This window comes from Cygnus olor, chromosome 17, assembly GCF_009769625.2.
Source record: "Cygnus olor isolate bCygOlo1 chromosome 17, bCygOlo1.pri.v2, whole genome shotgun sequence".
In the NCBI taxonomy this organism is placed as follows: domain Eukaryota; kingdom Metazoa; phylum Chordata; class Aves; order Anseriformes; family Anatidae; genus Cygnus; species Cygnus olor.
The window spans coordinates 15,201,271-15,219,496 of record NC_049185.1 but is presented as its reverse complement, the minus strand read 5'-3'; the positions used below and the strand labels follow the sequence as shown (position 1 = coordinate 15,219,496).

At 44.3% G+C, this 18,226-nt stretch overlaps 1 protein-coding gene across 3 annotated transcripts in view; it reads left to right on the top strand.

Moving 5' to 3' along the window:
* TTC28 (tetratricopeptide repeat domain 28) overlaps positions 1–18,226 on the top strand; it is a 169,067-nt gene that overhangs the window by 95,877 nt on the left and 54,964 nt on the right. For all 3 annotated transcript variants that reach the window (XM_040576632.1, XM_040576631.1, XM_040576633.1), the window contains 2 exons: positions 2,791–3,063; positions 3,900–4,030. In XM_040576632.1, coding sequence (XP_040432566.1) covers positions 2,791–3,063; positions 3,900–4,030 — 404 coding nt within the window. The remainder of the gene's footprint in view (positions 1–2,790; positions 3,064–3,899; positions 4,031–18,226) is intronic.

Genomic DNA, 18,226 nt, shown 5'->3' with positions numbered 1-18,226 from the left:
TGAGGGGGAGAAATCTGGAGGCCTGAAGAGAATGATTTCAGGATTTGACTTTTCTGCTGAGAAATAGAGCTCAAAGTAGGAGGAGGAAGAAAAAAAATAGTATTGTGATTCAGTGGGACAGCAAGATGGTGACACCCCGCTCAAGAGGCACTGGGGAGATGAATCAAACTGGTATTGTGTAACAGTTCCAATGAAATCCTTGCTGCTTTGTCTTTCATCCAGTATTGGTGCAGATGGAGATGTGCACTACTGTGGCCCTGGCTTTGTTATTACTTGGAACAATTTCCCACAGTGCTCTAGTGCTTGGCCACTGGGTACAGGGAGTCCTAAATGGTCAGGGCCAGAGTTTGTCCAGAAGAGTACTCTGGCAGATTTTCCACAGTATTAATGTATCTCAAAACAATGGTCCGGAAGGCAAAAGTCTGCTCTGCTATTTCATTTATATTTGGGAAGAATGTTGACATAATGTGGACTTGAGGTAGTATTAGCTGTACCTGTTTTGCCTCTTTCATAATGGTCCCCGTTTCCAGGGACAAAGATTTTCTTGTCTAGAGGAAAGTAGCAGTATCCTCTTTGCTCTGTTGCTCTGTTTCTCTTGCCAGCTTTGTTGCTGTGTCCTAATGGTATTTCGGGGGGGGCGGGCAATGGCAACGACACATGATAATTCTCATCATTAGAAGATGCTGCTGGAGGCCCCAGGGCTTAGGGGTCAAGAAGCACTGAAATGAAAAAATATTTCTGTTAGTTTTTTTTTGTTTTGTTTTGTTTTGTTTTTTTCTCCATCCTTTAAAATGGATTCATCTAGAAGTTTCTGTCCTATATAGCAGTTAATGTGTGAAGCTAATTTCTTTTGGTACCCAAATGTACTGTGGCTGCTGCTTAGAATGCAGGTGTTCTGGTATTGCTCTGTAAGCAGCCCCCAGTCTGGCTGGATGATCTCACTGTCCTGACATACTGCAGCTGTCTATTTATACTGCTGCTCCCTACTGTGCTTCTCAGTGTTGCTGCTTTCCAGTTGTTATCCTCTCACTGAGTGGCTGGCAAATTTTAGATTAGCTTTGCTTATGAAGTACTAGTTTTAATTTGAGTGTGTGTCTATGCTGTACTACTGCAATGAATATTCAGGAGCTTAGTCCCACTGAGCTAGGCACTCTATGAACACTTCGGTAGTTGTTACATCATCATTCTGCCCCCATTTACAGGAGTTTGCTGCCTATGAGAGACATAGAAGATCTGTTTGGGTATTATGGTGTAAAACCAGTCCTGTGTAATTTGATTCCATCAGGATAATTGATAATTTCAAGCTATGGGTAGACTGGTTTGAGTGGTCGCTTCCCGAATACTTGCATTCAGAGAAAGAAGATGAGCAACTGGAAAGGCAAAAGGGTCTGTGTTAGTGATGTGCAAAACATTATTAAAAGCAGACACTGAGGGATTCAGGGAGTGTAGGTTTGCAAAATAGAGAGATGAAGCTGAAACTTGCTTCTACGGTAAATGAACCCCCTGATGCTGCATCGTTCACCTGGCTGTGGCGATGTCTCTTCCCTCGCTGTTTGCTGTTGGGTGAGAGAAGCAATGACCTCTGTATTGGCCCTTCCATTACCACGCTAGTTCACCTTTTCTATTTGACTTTAGGATTACCAGGAGCCCTTGCCTTGTGCTTTCCTCTCTCTCCCTATGTTTGCATACACTACCTGGCTAGGTTTGTAAGCTCTGTAAGACAGGAACTGAATTTGTACCTGCTCTTGTAGTGCTATGCCTGTTAACTGTGCTCTATCAGCAACAATCGGTTTTGTTTCCTGGTGGCGTGTTACAGCAATTATTTCTATTCTCTTATATCTGCATTTAGTCCCAGGATCAATCTAACTGTACGTTGGTAAATGGCATCACACTCACACTGTTTGCGTCTTCAGGGAAGGGTAGGAAATCCCCTTTTGTAGTTATTTATATGCACTGTGATTGTAGAGATGATGAAAACTAGGAGCACATGGCATTCTGAGGTTGCTGTGATAATGTTGATTCAGGTGAGAGCATCTAATCCAGAAATCCTGCTTGGTCATAAATATGGAAAATTAACTCAGCGTGGTCAGGTGGAGCGCAGCAAACTCTGGAGTCCTGTTATATTGATGTCTTTACTGAGACATGCAGCCAAGATGCTTTATCAACAGCGTGATAAAAGCAATTAGACACATTATCACTAGTCTGTCAAGTCCAGTGCTGTTTTTCTGCAGGTGTACCTTCAGATCCTGGCTGCTTATGAGAGCAGGTAAGGCTGTGTAGGTTGAGCAGCTTCTTTCTGCTATTTTTGTCACTTCTCTTGGCCCACGTCATGTGCACAGTATGTGGACAGGCACAGATTTTTCAAACATTCAGCTGAAGTTTGTGCTAAAGGAGCAGAACCTACAGTGTTCACATACACTGCTGGTGGCCCATTTCCAATCTCCTGTGAAACTCTACAGGTGTTTTCTGTATTCTACCTGCCATTAAACCAGTCTTCAGACCTCAGTATAAGACTGCTTTGCATTCTTGTGCTGTCTTCCAGAAGTGCTTTCTGCAATGAAAGCATCAACTTGCTTGTTGACCTGACCTGTCTCAACGTGCTTGTACTAAATATTAAACTGTGTGTTTGAGCCCTGAATTCCTGTAATAAATCTTGGTTTGATTTGGGTAGACTGGCCCTTAACTCATGTGTCATTTGGTTATCAAAAATGGAGATGAGGTGTTAGGCTGGTTTATAGATGAAAATAACTTAGTTTGTTGAGTAACTCTGCTTTCCTTTATGTATTTTAGAGTCTCTGGAGCCAACCTATCAACAATTGCAGAAGATGAAGCTGGACAAGAGCCCCTTTGTTGTGGTGTCTGTGATTGGCCAAGAACTTCTCACAGCAGGCCATCATGGGGCCTCTGTGGTTGTCCTAGAAGCTGCCCTGAAGATTGGCACTTGCAGCCTAAAGCTGCGGGGATCAGTGTTCTCTGCGCTGAGCAGTGCTTACTGGTCCCTAGGGAATACAGAGAAAAGCACCGGATACATGCAGCAGGACTTGGATGTAGCCAAGACTTTAGGTAGAGTTCTCATTTCACTCGTTTGAGTGCTAGTTTGGTGTAAATGGAACAAATTAATAGTTGTGCTAACGGTCAGCATCTCTCTATGATGCTCAGATTTTTGTGGTATTTTACAAGCTACCAAATCAAATGTAAAATTTCTTAAATGTGTGAAGTACGGGCTTGGGCAGCCCTGTTTACCTATATGTGTGAAGAGACAAGCAATCAATGAATATGCTAAGGTTTTATAGGGTCCTCTGATTCTCGGGTGTCTTGTATATGGGGACTAGTCTTACTTCCTGTGGAGATATGCTCAAAACCTTAAATGCTTGTTAAATGAAGCAGTCTGTTTGTATGTGGGATTTTTGTTTTGTTTAGTCTTTTTTTTTTTTTTTTTCAATAATTACTTAAAAAAGGGTAGTCAGTCTGAGCTTCTGAGACAGTTGCTAGGGAACAAGAAAAGAAGACAGTAGTAGATGTACTTCGTGTCTGAGCTGGGCTGCAGAATTGCTTTCTGGTGAAAGCTGGCATGCTCTTGTGTTAAGCCCTGGACCATTCAGTTGTTTTCACAAAGAAATTGCTAATGTCAAACAAAGAATAAACATGGAAGAATGGGAGGTTGCCAGGTGTCAGGCCAAAGAAGAAACTAACGCAATTCTAAAAATAGGTTGAGGAATATTGTTTAAGTTTCTGAAAGCCAGGGAGATTTGGCTGTGTATTAAATATGAGGATGAGTTTGTTCTGATCTTGGTTCTTACACTGGAACATCACTTGTACAGTGTTTTAGTCTTTCTGCTGGATGTTTCCAGCCACCCTTTTGTTACCTAATCTTTTTTTTTTGTTTGCATGTGACTCAGGTGACCAGACGGGAGAATGCCGAGCTCATGGAAATCTGGGCTCTGCATTCTTCTCCAAAGGAAATTACCGGGAGGCCCTTACTAACCACAGACATCAGCTGGTGCTTGCCATGAAACTCAAGGACAGAGAGGTAGGAAGCTTATTAAATAGACTAAACTGGGAATCACGCATGGTTTTCTAAAAGGACACAATCACGTCAAGAAGCCTTGTTTGTCTGATGTGTTATTCTGAGAACCTGGAAGCTCTGTGATTTGTCTTTCCAGCCTTACATTTGCATTTTTTAATGGAAATTGTGTGTTCCAGTAGATACAGTATGTACATGCAGGTGACAGGATGCTTGTTTTGTACTTTTGCCTGCCTCTGTCTCTATTCTCCACGTGACTTTGAGCAAGTCATGCTGCCTCTGTCTACCTGCCTGTCTATTTTGCTCACTATGTGTAAGCTCCAGGTAGAGGCTGTTGCGGAGTTAGGCATTGATACTACATCTCTGCAGTTGAGTCCTGGCTGTCACTAGCTCTCATTTTCCCTGGTGTATGTGCTACCATTCTGAACTCCACAAGGGTGCATCCCGTGTTGTGCGTTTTCCAGACAAATAATGAGCTAGGTCTCTGCCCCAAACACTCACAGTCTCCGTGAAATATACTTTGTTTAAAAAGTACTGAAAAAATAATCCGTGCAAGCCTTAAAATACAATGTTGTGTAAAGTGTAGGGGTTGTTTGGACTGGATCTGATTTGTCTTAACCATATACCCTTCAGCTCTCCAAGTGTGCCGGGCCCCCTGCCAGTCCAGGGAAGCGTGATTCGTGGGCTGAAGAGTTTGTCTCGAGAGATTTTTACTGAAAGTTCACTATGAGGACAGAGTCATAACTTTAGTGCAGATTACAGAAACAAAAGGATTATTTTCCTCCTCCAGTCTATTCCTCTGTACTGTGAATAGGAAAGTAGAGGACTTGTGGACTGTAGGGCAGATGAAGGGAGTGGCTAGGGGCAGCAGGGCAGGTGTGAATTAATGTAAATGTGAGCAGTTTGGGGGAGATACAAAAACTGGGGGAACCATTTTCCCACTGGTGACTGTTGAAAAGAGCAATTTAAAATATTTAAGTGCTTTGTTGAAGTGTTTTTTTATGATGTAAATATCAAGGAAGCCTTGACATGATGCATCCTTCGGTAGGTTGTGGAAGGACTGTGACTGGGGGAGGGATCTGCTCAACATTTTCATGATTATTTTACCGGCTGGAAAACCTCATGAATCACTCCCGATTTCCCCGTTTCTGTTCATGCAAAGCAGAGAAGCTGTTACCATTGTTTTTTGTAGTTTTCTTGATTGGGAGTCCCTGTTCTTGCTAAGAGTCTAATCTGCATAGCTGTTCCTACTCTGTGGTGTTTCTCTAAGCAGCAAATGCCCTCTCCCAGTTGTGTGGAAGGCGCTGCAGAAGGAAGTAACAGGAAGCTCGCTGTGCCGGCGCTTGGCAAGAACACAGCAGTCTGCGTGCACCAGAGCCCCTGAACTGGCCCAGGGAAGCAAGTGCTGATCTATTCCACTGACTTCAGGCTGCTGATCTAAACAGATCCCAATGGTCGATCTGGAAAAAATCCAGAGAATGAAGTCTAATAGTGATAGTTCTTAGTTTATGACACATCTGGGCACATAATTAACAGCTATTGACAACAAATGACTGCTTGGTTTAGAAAGAAAGCTGAGCTTCTTGGATTTCCTGTAGGATGTAACCACAGGAAATTAATTTGGCGCTTTCTTATGACATCATCTTGACCACAGAGCTTCCTCTGAACAAAAAGCTGTTTTTCTTGGCCTCCTTTGCAGGCATTTTTATAATGCAAATATTATAAAGTTGCAGTAGTGCTGATGTGAATCCCACCAGAAGGGAATTTGGTGTGCGACTGTAATGAGGTAATTGTTTTACCTCCAACTGTCCAGAGGATTGGCTTAAAAGGTTAATAAATAAATAAATAATAATAATAATAAATAAGTGCTCCTTTGTACGTGAGGCTGCAGTCCTCAGAGGGAACATTGTGTTCTGAGCCTGCCAAAGCAAATATTTGTACCCAGGACTTTTTCTGGGTCGAGTAGCCCATGAACTCAGGAATAATTTGCAGGGGGTCTGGCTGTAATATTCAGGTGTCTCCTCCTCCACACAAACCTTTAGAAGAGCAACTTTGTCAGCTGGGTGGGAAATCATCCAAGCTGCTCAGGTGCTCCAGAGTTTTAAATTTTTTCTACCTGGCACAGGGAGTATGTGCAGCTCCTTTAACAAGCACCATATCATACCATTCAAAATCCATGTGTGCAGATAGGTCGTCCTGTCTTTGGAGTCACAGTGTGGAGGAAAAGTTCAGTCTGGTTTCTGATACTTGTGCACACAGAAAGAATGGAGCAAAAATAGCTGGGACTTGGCATACCTCTAGAATCTTTGAGAGACCTTGAGTTATTGAATATACATGAGTTTTTCTTCTATGCAGATGGGCGAGACTAGTTCTTAATAAGACACTGTAATGGGCATTGTGAAGTAGTCATCTTCAGAGTGTCATTTCAATGCTTTCCATCTCTATTAAGTCATGGATTTTTGACCAGCTGCAGTGGCAGGTCAAGAAACTCAGATAAGCCAATTCTGCAAGATTTTTTTTTTTTTTTTGAGAGAGAGAGAATAGCAGACGTAAGAGTGTAGTTGATTCAGGAAGCTAGAACTCATAAGGGACCTTTCCATGTGTTCTTTGGGTTACTGTGGAGCTTTGCAGATGATCATTGTAGTCAGCAGGATACCATTCTAAAAAGGATGACAGCAGGAGGTGCAAGAAAAGGAAAGAAAGGTAAGCAGCGCCATGTAGAAGGACATCCTCTCTGATGGAGATGAGTGCAGGAGTTGAACTCCTGAGATTATTTAAGTGCAGTTAAAGAGGAAATTGTAGCACAGCTTGGTAGTCTGACATTTGTCTGTGAAGATGAAGCAGAGCAGATTTCATCGTGGGCTGTCTTGGCCTGCTACGGTCTCTGGGATTGTACTCAAGTTGAGAATCCCAATGAGGTCTGTGCTGCTGCTCTTGCAATGATGTTTCGTGTAGCGGCTGAAGTAAAGCTGCTGTGCGTGGATCTATCCACGCTTCAGCCATGCCACTTAGCAGCATGGGTATCGCCAGACTGTTCCTTTACAGTCCCTAGGTAAAAGGCATGAAGTTTGACCATACTACTACTTGGAGATGTTAGAACTAGTTTTCTGTTAGGGTATATCTGTACAAAACAAAGCTGTGGACTTGATAGAGCATCACCGTAAAATGTTGTAGTCTAAGCAACCTGGAAGTTGCAGGGAGGTCACCTCTGCTCCGTAGATACCAAGACAAAAGTCACTCAAGGTTAAATATACGGGACAGGGTTCACCTGTGACAACATGGCAAAGTACTAATAAGTGAAGGTATCTCCACCCAAAGCGACCAGTAAATCGAACTGATGCTTTGTGGGGGAAGAAGATCAGATACAGTAATTATTTAAAAAACAGTAGATAAATGGTAATAAATTCCTGTGTCTTCATATAAAATGTTGTTTTTACGTATGAGTACGACGGAGCATGGTTACAAAGCAAGGTTTCACTTAAAGAAATAAATTAGTATTTAGTCTAACTCAGAGTTCAACTTGACACTGAACTTAAAATGCATTTCCTATGATCACCTCCCAGGAAAAATAGGTGGTGAATTTAATCTCTTAGACTGCCTGCTACCTGATCAGTGCAAAACATTATTACATATCAGCAGTAATGCTACAAGTTCTTCTTACTTTAAGAACCTAAAGATGCCAGAGAAGCCATGCCCTTCAGATCATAAATAGCAGAATACAACTTCCTCTTTCAGATTCAATGGCCTGTCTCCTTAATGGTAGGCTTCAAGGTGTGATGACTGAATACTCGGTCTGACCATGCAGCTGTTGGCTTTTATGCAATATTTAGGCTTGTGCGGGTATGTCTGCTTCACTGCAACGGCAGAAAGAAGGCAGGAGTTGGCTTTGCTACGTCATGGTAAAAGCAGTTTGTGGTGTCTCACCTCTGTTGAGGTTTATAAGGTAGTCAATACATGTTAGTTATCTTGTGGTACTAATCTAGTCATTTTTAATAACAGAGGTGTAGATTTTTATGCCTGTACTATATTTTTGAAGTAAATACTTTGTTTTAAACACTGGGCAACCTGATCTTGTGTAACCCATATAATTGTGTTGATGCCACACCATGAGCTGTGATTTGAACAACGATAGTGCAACTGATGAGCTATGCCAGGGTTAGAGGAAAAATTGGAATGAAAAAGTGAATGTGACAGCTTTTGATGCCTGTGACAGCTACTGTTCCTTGTCCCTGTTTCTATTCATCTCTAGCTACTTCTCAGGTATGCAGACTTGTCTTGCACTACAAAATTCAGTAAGGCCATTCCTTGCTTCTGTGCAGCTGAGTTGGAGCTAACTGTGGGCTATCTCAGGATGGGTTGGAGTGGCTCTTACTAATAACTGTTTTTCACCTGTGTTCATTTACAATCATTTAATTTGGAAAACAACTACTTGAGAGAGTGTTTTGAAGCTGTGAGGACTGATAAGCAGACATTGAAAGGGAAAGGAAAGCTGTGGAGCAAGGTGCCTGTTACTGAGCAGTGGAGCCCCTTCTCAGGCTCACCAATTCTGCCTCACAAAGGCCACCGACACCACAGAGACTCCACAGCGTAATAGCTCCCCTCTCTCGGGCAGTCAGACGCCTTCTATTACAGCCCTGCATTTAAAAATAGCAGGGCAATGAGGCAAAATCATAAAGCAACCATAATAAAATTAGTGCCTGTGTGAAAGTGCATTGCCAACACTGAGCTTTTGGGAAGGACGATGTTGCCAGCAAGCCACTGGGTGCTGGCAGCTTCTGTGCGTGTGCTGGCCGCGTGTTCAGCATTGAACAGGGCCTTTCATTAAAGATGCAGCGTCCCTCTTCACTAGGTGTGGGTGAAGGAAGGAGCTGGGTTAGGAAAAGGACTGTTCGTGATGCTGAAGTTGGATGACTCAAGCCCTTTTTCCACTGCCCCTTTTCTCAGCGAGCACGACTGCAGGAAGGGCAGGGGGCCCAAAGGGCGGGCAGAGGACAGATGTATGGACTCTGCCTGTGCCAGCTTGTCCCTGCACGGACTCAGGATGCCCAACAGCGTGCAGTTCTCATTGTCGGCCAGGTTTTGAAGGGTTCCCCCCACCTCCCCTCTAGAAGCAGCTATTTCTGGAAGGAGTAGGTGCGGAACTGGCTGGGCTTCAGTGTCCGCCTTTTACTAGCCATTTGTTTCTATGGCTGCTGGCTGCTGCACTTAGTATATTCATTAACATGTGGCTCTGACAATCATCTGCAGCAGGTGTGTATGCTCAGTAACCAGACTCAATGAGTAGCTTTAGCTGTCACAAGACATTTTTTTAGAACTATTGCTGTGCAGAGGAAAAGGAGGTGCTGTGCTAGGAGCCAAAGCTGCCTCCTTTGATTTGCAAGTTATACTGACTTAAAATCCATATAAGATTTTAAGAAGACTTCCCAGGGAACTGCTGTAGAAATTCAGATGCATTCTGCTCTGTTGGAGCATTGGACAATCAGCAATGGCATGAAATTCAACAAAGGTAAATGCTGGGTGCTACAACTGGGAGGGAACACTGCTGGACACAGGCACAGGCTGGGAGACGAGTGGCTGGAGAGCAGCCCTGCAAGAAGGGATCCGGGGGTTCTGGTTGAGAGCAGGCTCAACATGAGCTGCAGTGTGCCCTGGCATCTAAGAGGGCAAACTGCATTTGGGGTGCATTAAACACAGCATAGCCAGCTGCTCGAAGGAGATTTAAAAAGTCCAGGAGACTCAAGAAGCCGGTTAGGTGCTACACTTTCTACTGCAGTGAGAGCATTGCCATGGATCTTACTGCGACTAGAGGCCTTTCCTGGCATCAGAGGATTGTTATGATGGAAGGTTGTCAGGAATAACAGGCTGATGTGTGTGACAGGGATGTGTTAAGCCTCTGGGGGAGGGAGTGTTAGTGAAATATGACGGCTGTTACAGACATAATCTGTGTCTGTATTCGGTTGGGAATTTGCAGATTTTGCAACTGTCTGAACATCCTTTGTGTGCAGCTCAGCTGCTGGTGGTTATTTAGGTTTGAAATTCTAGTAGCTTTTTCCAGTCCCCTTTAAAGCATGTCTGAGCCAGCAGTGTAACTCAGCATAAAGCTTCCTACATTTTGTAAACTACAGCTACTTACTGTCAGACTGTGCAAGTCCAAGATCAAATTTCACTTTCTTATTGGAGATGGAGTAGGAAAGACAGATCACTTCTTTCTGCTGAAATCTATAAAGTCTGTAAAGCCAGGATTTTCTGTCTCTTCCTGAAGAGAGCAAAATGTTTTCCAGGTGTCTTTCCTGTTGTGCTTTGTCTATACAAGCCACACCCTTACTAAATAGCAAAGCTGTGTTTAATCTTTCGTTTGAACAACCGGGGTGTGTGTGTATTATGGTACAGGATAAAAGAATATTTTTTTCATGTTCCTTGCCCATCATTTTAGAAATATATATTTTGCTGAGTCAGGTAAGAGTACAATCTGAGTTAGAAGTGGCACAGCTGTCCTTAGGAGAGACTGTCTTCATCCTTGCCTTCACTGCTCTGCGATTGTCATGCAAAGGCTGGGATTCTGCTTGTGCCATAAATCAGTCACCTTTGCTGCTGTGAGCTGAACAGTTCCAAGTAAACAGGGTGTATGGGCTCTGCCCCACGTGTGAACAGGTGTGTCTGCCCCAGCTGAACTTCCTTCTGACTGAATGGTGTGAGAGCTTGCCTGAAATGGGGGATGTCTCCCTGGCACACTGTCTGCACCCTTTCCTGGCCCAGGATGGTTTCTGTGTTTGGACTGTGCTGGCAGCCACAGAGATGGCAGCTGGCAGAGATGAAATTACAACTGTTTGTGCTTCAGTTGCGAGGGTCCCTGTGCTTGCAGTTGTGCTGTAGATTTGGCTGGAAGCGTGGGTCTGTGCAACCATTCTTCTCTGGAGGAGCTATCGTAGGGCTTGTCAGTGTGGAGTGAGCTCATTGGAACATGTGCAGCTGGTTAGTTGTGGGGCCAGGTTCTCCTCCTGGTTACCTTGTCAGGAGTCTGGAGTCCTTCTACGGGTGTAGACATAACCAGGTTTGTACTGCTGCAGCCTGGCACTGAGGTGAAGCTGGAGCAGAGCTCGTGCCCAACAGTGAGCGCAGCTTTTCCTCGCTGTAGTGCCGCCACCTTACATCTCCAGCAGGGCTGTGAGCAGCCAGCACGTGGAGTCAGTGCCCCATCCTTGTGGAGTCAGTAGGAGCCTCTTCCTGTTGCTCTGTTGTTGCCCAAGTCTGTCACCGCAGGTCTACCTCGAGCATGCTGAGTCACTTCACAGAGTCGCTTTTCCAACAATGTCCTCGAGGTCCCGTTGCAGCTGCTTGGCCTCTGAAGAAGAAACGCATTGCGTTTTTGGACAGACAGGGGTCTGTCTTTTCCCTTCGGGGCAGGCGCAGCTGGCATCCTGGTATGTGCCAGGCCCCAGAAGACATCCGTGCTGCTAAGGGTGCATGTGTTCAGGAAATGCTAAGAGGAGAATATACATTGTTCCTTATAGCTTCATCACATCTGACTGGAGTTCCAGAAGTAAGGAACAGACTGAGAAGGGCTTTGCTAATTGATGATCTATATTAGCGGTTAATGCAGGCACTGCTAATAGAAGTGTAAGGTAAACATTCTTAGTGCATGGGATTACCTCTTCACTCTTTTCTCCACTATGCCTTCCGTCTTTCTCTGGGGTCTTTAAAAGGATCTTTTGAGTCCTGAAGGTGCTGTCAAGAAATTGAAACAAGCTGTTCTTTGGTTCAACCTCTGTGTGAGAAACAGCTTTCAAAATCCCATGACATTTTACACAGGACTTACAAATAACAGAGTGGTTGATCAGGCTGCTACTTGCTCAAGTGAAAGACTGCTCCCAATCCCTGCTCTTTGAAGAAGTGAGAGACCAGCATCAGTTTCTAGGAACTCAGTGGAAAATTACACACAGAAGCCAGAAACTGGTAAAAAGATCAAGCCTTTTCAGTTCACAGATGGAATATTTGCAAAAGGAAAGGGTTGTGTTTTCTTTGAAAGTTGTTGTCTGATCTGAATCCGTGATGAAGTCTAGCATCACAGGGCATTCTTGCTGATCTCAAGCCAGTTTAAATACGCATTTTCATTACTACTGGGAAGAAAAACAACTGCCTGAGCAGGTGTCAGGTTGGCAAGAGCCACTCACTGCCCAGTGTGCAGCTTCAGCTCTCAGTGTCCCAGTACTGAGCAGTCAGAAATGGGTATGGTCCAGTTGTGCAACTGGCTGGTTTCCTGACTGGCAGCTGAGGTAGTGGAAGGCCACAATAGGATTTCCAGGGATCAGCCACAAGGCTGAACAGAAGGAGGATGCTCTGCAGGGCATCCCAGCATGTGTGCCCAATCATTAGTGCACAGAGACTCACTGTGGCTTAAGTGGTGGTGTTTGTAGTTTTTTATGTGTTATATGAGATATATGTCTTTTTATCAAAAGCCATGTTGTCATCTTCAGGACTGTGTAGGACCGTAGAGTTTGCTTCATCAAGAGACCAGGACTAATGCTTTCCCAACTTTCTGAGGAGATGTTTGCAGATTTTGGTTCATGATTTCCAGAATCATTGCTGATTTTGTACTACGGTGATTTATTGAACTGAAACCTTCGTACTGTCCACTTGCCAGGAGGACACAGCTGAGCAGAAGGTAGGGCAGGCTGCTGAGGAAAGAATGTGAAGAAGCCAGTACACAGTTAGCTGGGAGTGAGGCAGATTGGTTCTCCAGATTTCCTAACAGGACAGAGGTTTTATTTTTACACCTGCTGCCCTTGAAGTCTCAAGTTCCACAGGTGTTGTGATTTCACCTTAATGAGAACTTGTGAGAGATTTGACTCAGTCTGCAGAATGATTATATGTTTTCCTGAAAGCTTTTTGCAGCATTGTTCAATTCACTGAAGTTCAGTCTTTGCGTGGCCCACATGTTTGGCTCTGTTGTTGAGCTTACAAAATTACAGGTGTACTCTTTCCAGTCCATATAGTTCCCATATATGCTTCCACTTCAAACAGCTGGTCCTTGAGAGGCATCTGATTAACCTCTGGGACTCAAAATCTGAACCGTGATGTACGTATAGGTTCCAGACTTGAAACCCTCATTAAAAAGTGCAGTGCTTGCCTTTGCCTCATTGATTTCAGCCTCTTGTTGCAGCTGGTAGTCTTGCTTTATTAGGAATCTGGGGTGAATTCTCGCATACCTTGGAGGAAAGCTTGCTTTCTTGGATGAAAGCTTTCTCATTCCATATCAGAACCAGATTCTTTGCTGCAACAAAGAAGACTTGAGTACTAGCTGTTGGGAAAATGCTTTCTGTATGAGTTCATCTGAAGATTCTGGGTCTTCCAGGGCGCTAGTGTTGCATCAAATCTTAGACTGAAAAACCAGCCTAGGTGAGAGGGTGAGTTCAGTGATGTGAGCACCATAATACTTGACCACTGAATAGTTGGATTTGTGTAAGAAAGCATTAATTCATTGCCTTTCTCTTTGTTTTTAGCAGCTCTTTAGAGAAGGTCAGCTTGACTGGATTCAATACAGATTTGTCCAGTTCAAATGTGAGGCTGCATGTGAAAGCAGAATTAAAGGAAATCTGAACAGAGCAGGAAATTTGGGAGTGCACTGAAAGCCACATACTTTGTTTTGTCTGGACTTGTGACTCAAAAGGGAAATGTAATACTTCCTGAGGATCTCCTTTAAATGTCCCTACTTGACCTTCACACTACATGGATTTTAGCTGAAAGAAATGCAGCCTTCTGTTTTTAATTACTTCTCACAGTATCTGCAAAACCTAGTACTCTACTGTGGCCTGTACCCTGATTATGGTACAAGAAATGATGTGGAAACCTGGTCTAGATTCACAACTCGGGGATCAGCACTTCTTGGTTTTTCAGAAGGCCCACCTCAGCCAAAGCTTTTCCCATATTAAGTTTCCCAGTAAAATGATGTACAGCTTTATGAGCAAGAGTAACGTTAGGATCGGACCCTGCTCCAGAAGGACTGTGCAGAGGTGCTTTGGGAAGGACATGGTTGGCCTGGAGCATCCTGTGCAGGAAGAGGAGCATCCAGGGTCAGTACCAGGGAGCTCAGCTGCACATCTTGTGTGTCTGAGTGATTTCATCCAAGAATGATGGAGGTGTTAAGCCTTTGCTTGTGGTGTAGTGGGAAGAAGTAAAAAGGACTGCATTCCTTTTTCTGTGCAATACTATTAATAACTGGTTTCCGCAGCATTGCTTCCGTTCATTGATGTTCAGTTTGCTGCAGTGCCTAAACCTGCAGTTATAAGAGTGAAATACAGTTTTTTAAAGAGAGACTCATTGAAAATGGCAGTTTCTGTGTAAAAGACTGAAACCTTCTGTAAATAAACTGGATTTGACAGGGTTATTGATTCCAGTGTGGGTTTTTGTTTTGTTTTCCAGGCAATAATTACCTGAAAGCAAAGCCATTCCTGCTTTCTGTGTACAGATAATACACAAGAGGAGAATATTACCTGCTGCTTGCTCTTTGTTTTCAAAAGCATGCCATACAAAGAAAATGCTGGATGTGGTACAGACACACAAACCTCACTTTTGAGGGAGGAGGGAAGGGTGACTTTGAATGTTGATGGGGCACCTACTGTATTTGGGTGTGAATTTTGCACTAGTACACAATCACTTATCTCCAGAGCTACTTGTGGAATACTGGTGGATTCTGATCAAATAATAAAGGGGCTTAATAGAATTGGAGATAAAATGCAGTCTACAGGCACTAGGTAGGTCATTTCGGTAGGTCCTGAAAGTATTCATTCCCTGCTAGGCTACTGTCCTGCCTGTGTGCACAGCAGTGGCACGGTCCATAGCTATAAAACAAACAGAATTTACATGCTTACATGCAGAAAGAGCTTAAATGCTTACACAGTGTTATATTACTATTAGTCAACCTTTGTACATCCGACAGAGAAAAGGTTTCTGTCAGATGTTGGCTTCATATCCACATTAGGTCAGTTCACATCCATTTCTTTCTCTTGACTAGGTACAGTCCCAGCGTCTCTTACAACATACGTTTTAGTACCTCTCTGCCTCAGGACCCAAGCCTGGCTTGTCAGGAAGGGTGTAAACTGGAACAATAGAAACTGGTTAAGGCTTTGTGTCCCTACGGGCCAGTATCAGCTGCAAACACAGGGTATATGTTCACATTCCTGTGCTTGTAAACTCATAATATTGTTTAAACCCATCAGCTGGAAAGGCTACAGTTCAAAAAGGGGTGATGTTCTTTCTAAAGACCTAGAATAGCACAAAGACCAGGCTGTTCCCAAGGTCATCTGTTGCTGACCTCTACAGCCAAACTCAACTTCTGTGAACCCCTACTCTAACAAGAGCACGAGCTCAATATAGAATCACAGAATGGCCTGGGCTGGAAGGGACCTCAAGGATCACCTACTTCCAACCCCCTGCCGTGGGCAGGGTGAACGCTGCAGTCAGGCTTCTGTATATCACAAGTGCTTGGTCCATACTGTGCATTTCCCCACCTCAGCTGTGAAAGCTCAGTCTCTGATCAGCCCTGATTGGTGTCCATATTTGGGGATTAGGGTTTCCATGTAGCGGGATACCAGGCAGAGCATTTTCACCTTGCCCATTTTAGGATTATTATGCAATGTTCTCATATAAGGAGGCTGTGCAATCAGTCAAATAGTTGTTTTAATGTAACATAATTGGGAAATGACCACTCTCTGGCATGGGTGAAATATCTAAGAAAGACATCTCTCTCAGTCACCAGGTCCCTATTAATTGTCATTCTGTGATGCACATGTGCTTAACATCAGACTCTTCACGTTATTCAGCTGAAAAACCTAAGCTGTCTGCTGCCTCCAGGAAAAAGAGAGCAATTTGAAACCCGTTTCAGAACTCCATTCTGTACCTCAGCTTAGCGGCAGAAGAATCTGCTTTCTATTAAAGTGATAAATTGCAAAATTGAAGGTGTAAGCAACCCCCACTGTAAAATTTGTCTTTGTCAGATATATAAAACATTGATTTTCTTTGTTTGCTGATGCACAGCCCCGCTGGTATGAAGCTGTAGTTTCCCATCATCCTGCTACCAGTCAGAAATTCGTGCTAGCACAGCTGAAGTCTGTTGCACATGCACAACCAGTGCCAACCTCGTATCCACCACAACATATTGATGATTATGCCAGTGCATATGGGAATATCTCTACCCTGTTGGCCCGATGTGTGAGCCACATAGAGTTCCCAGTGGATGCTGTTATGTGGAGGATTTTATTAAGTATGCAGTGATGAATTTATCTTCCTGAGTCGTATTACTAACCCCCTGAAGTGAGTCATTGGTATCCTCAGCAGATATAATCACCAAATTGCTCCCAAACGCTGCTTTAATGTCAAACTATGCAGTTGTTCCAGTGATTGCCCCTGAGAGTATTTAGAGAGTACTGATATTTATCTTGCTGGAGAAGAGATGCTGCAGCCAGCCCATGGGAAGCTGAAAGTGCCATAGGCTCTGTTCATGCAGGTTCCAAGATGATTGAGAAGTACATCTTCCAGATCACTCGGGTCAGTTAGCAACTCAGACTGCCACAGAACGTAACACGTGGGAAGCATGGGTGGGAATGCCATATCGGAGGGTAGAGGTAGCCTTTCTGCGTCTGTGTGCGTGAAAAGATTCATGTGTACAATATGAGCAATCTCTGTATCTGGCAAGTTTGTCTTGTGCACAGAAAGTCTGAGATCTCCTGCTTTCCATTTATGCCTCTTTTCCCTAGCTGCAAGATGTTAACATCATCTGAATCTCTGTCTAGATGGCTCTTTGCCATAACTTGTCTAGCAATTTGCACATGTAAGCATCCCCCTTTTTTAAGCAGCACCAGCAGGGAACAGTTTGACTCGTGTGTTTCCAGAAAGGCATTTCCAGTCTTTTCCCAGTTACATCAGAAGTGCTACTGGTGGTGGTGGCCTGTCTTCCAGAATTAATTGGGGTCGCTGAGTCAGCTCTGCTTAGGGTTGCATTGTGCTGGGATTTAATTTTGTCCCAAGTGGCCTAGCAGTTTGTTCTGTGCAGCAAGGTGTGTGTTGCTCTGCAAGGCGTCTGCGTGTGTGACTCTACAAAGTCTTAGGTGAGTCTAGCCCTGCAGAACTTCTTGCTGCCTGTGCACTTCTGAGAAGCTATGGCCTGATTCGTGTCTTGTGTGTGCAGAACAAGACTCTCATTTTTTACAGCTTGTCTTGTGCCCCCCTGGAGTTAGGCTGGTGTCTTTGTCAGCGGTACTGTGCTGAAGCCTCTCCAGTTCTGTGGTGTTCAGGTTGCAGATAGCTGGTTGGCATGACCTGCGAGGTGCTTTCAGTTGCACCCCTTGCACTCACTACATGGAGTCCCTTTTCATGGGAGAGATTTTTGTTTCGTGACTAGGGGTACACCCAGAACAATGAAGCATGCTTGTTCCTTAAACTAAAAGCACTGGTATCAGCTGCATTGGAGGGCAATCCAAGCCAAAGTAAGAGGGGATTAGCGAAATAAAACAGAAGTATGCCACATAGGTTGTTCCAGCAGCTGAACTCAGAAAGCAGGAAGAAAGGGAGCAAACCTTTCTTCCCAACAGTGGAACAGCCAGAGGGGACCCACCTGCTTGCAGTCTGGTGATGTGGTCAAGCTCCTCTTCCCCGAGTCACACCGCTCAGTGCAAGATCTTGCCTGTTAAGAAATAGGAAATTTGAACAGGTGGTCACAGAGCTCTGAATGTACTGCATGAACAGGAACACTAGCGTAAGGATGCATTGGGAGTCCACAGCCAAAAATAGGAAGAGAGTGAGACTGCCTCTTCATTGGTAGTATGCCGTCTCAAATAGTGAGGACGATTGTTCTGAGATGCTGTAGCTACGTCTGAGGTGGAAGGGTGGACTGGATCTTTCCAGAGATCTGGTGCTAGGGTGAGGTGAGACTGATCTCTGTTCAGTCTCACCTTGACTGTACCTTTCTGAAGGTCTTTGAAAAGATGGCTGTTGTGTAAATGGGTCGCAGCAGCAGCTGGGTAGCAAAAGAAATGCATATGCAGGGGACCATGGAGCACTCAGGATCAGAGCTTTGGAGTGAACGGCCATGCTGAGGTAGCAGATATGCACTGAGCAGAAGCTCTGCTTTTGGCTCTTTGCCCTGTTGTCCAGGTGTATATATATACCTGGCTTTGCCAGGTAGAAGGCAAGCCTGTGTCCTAGTAG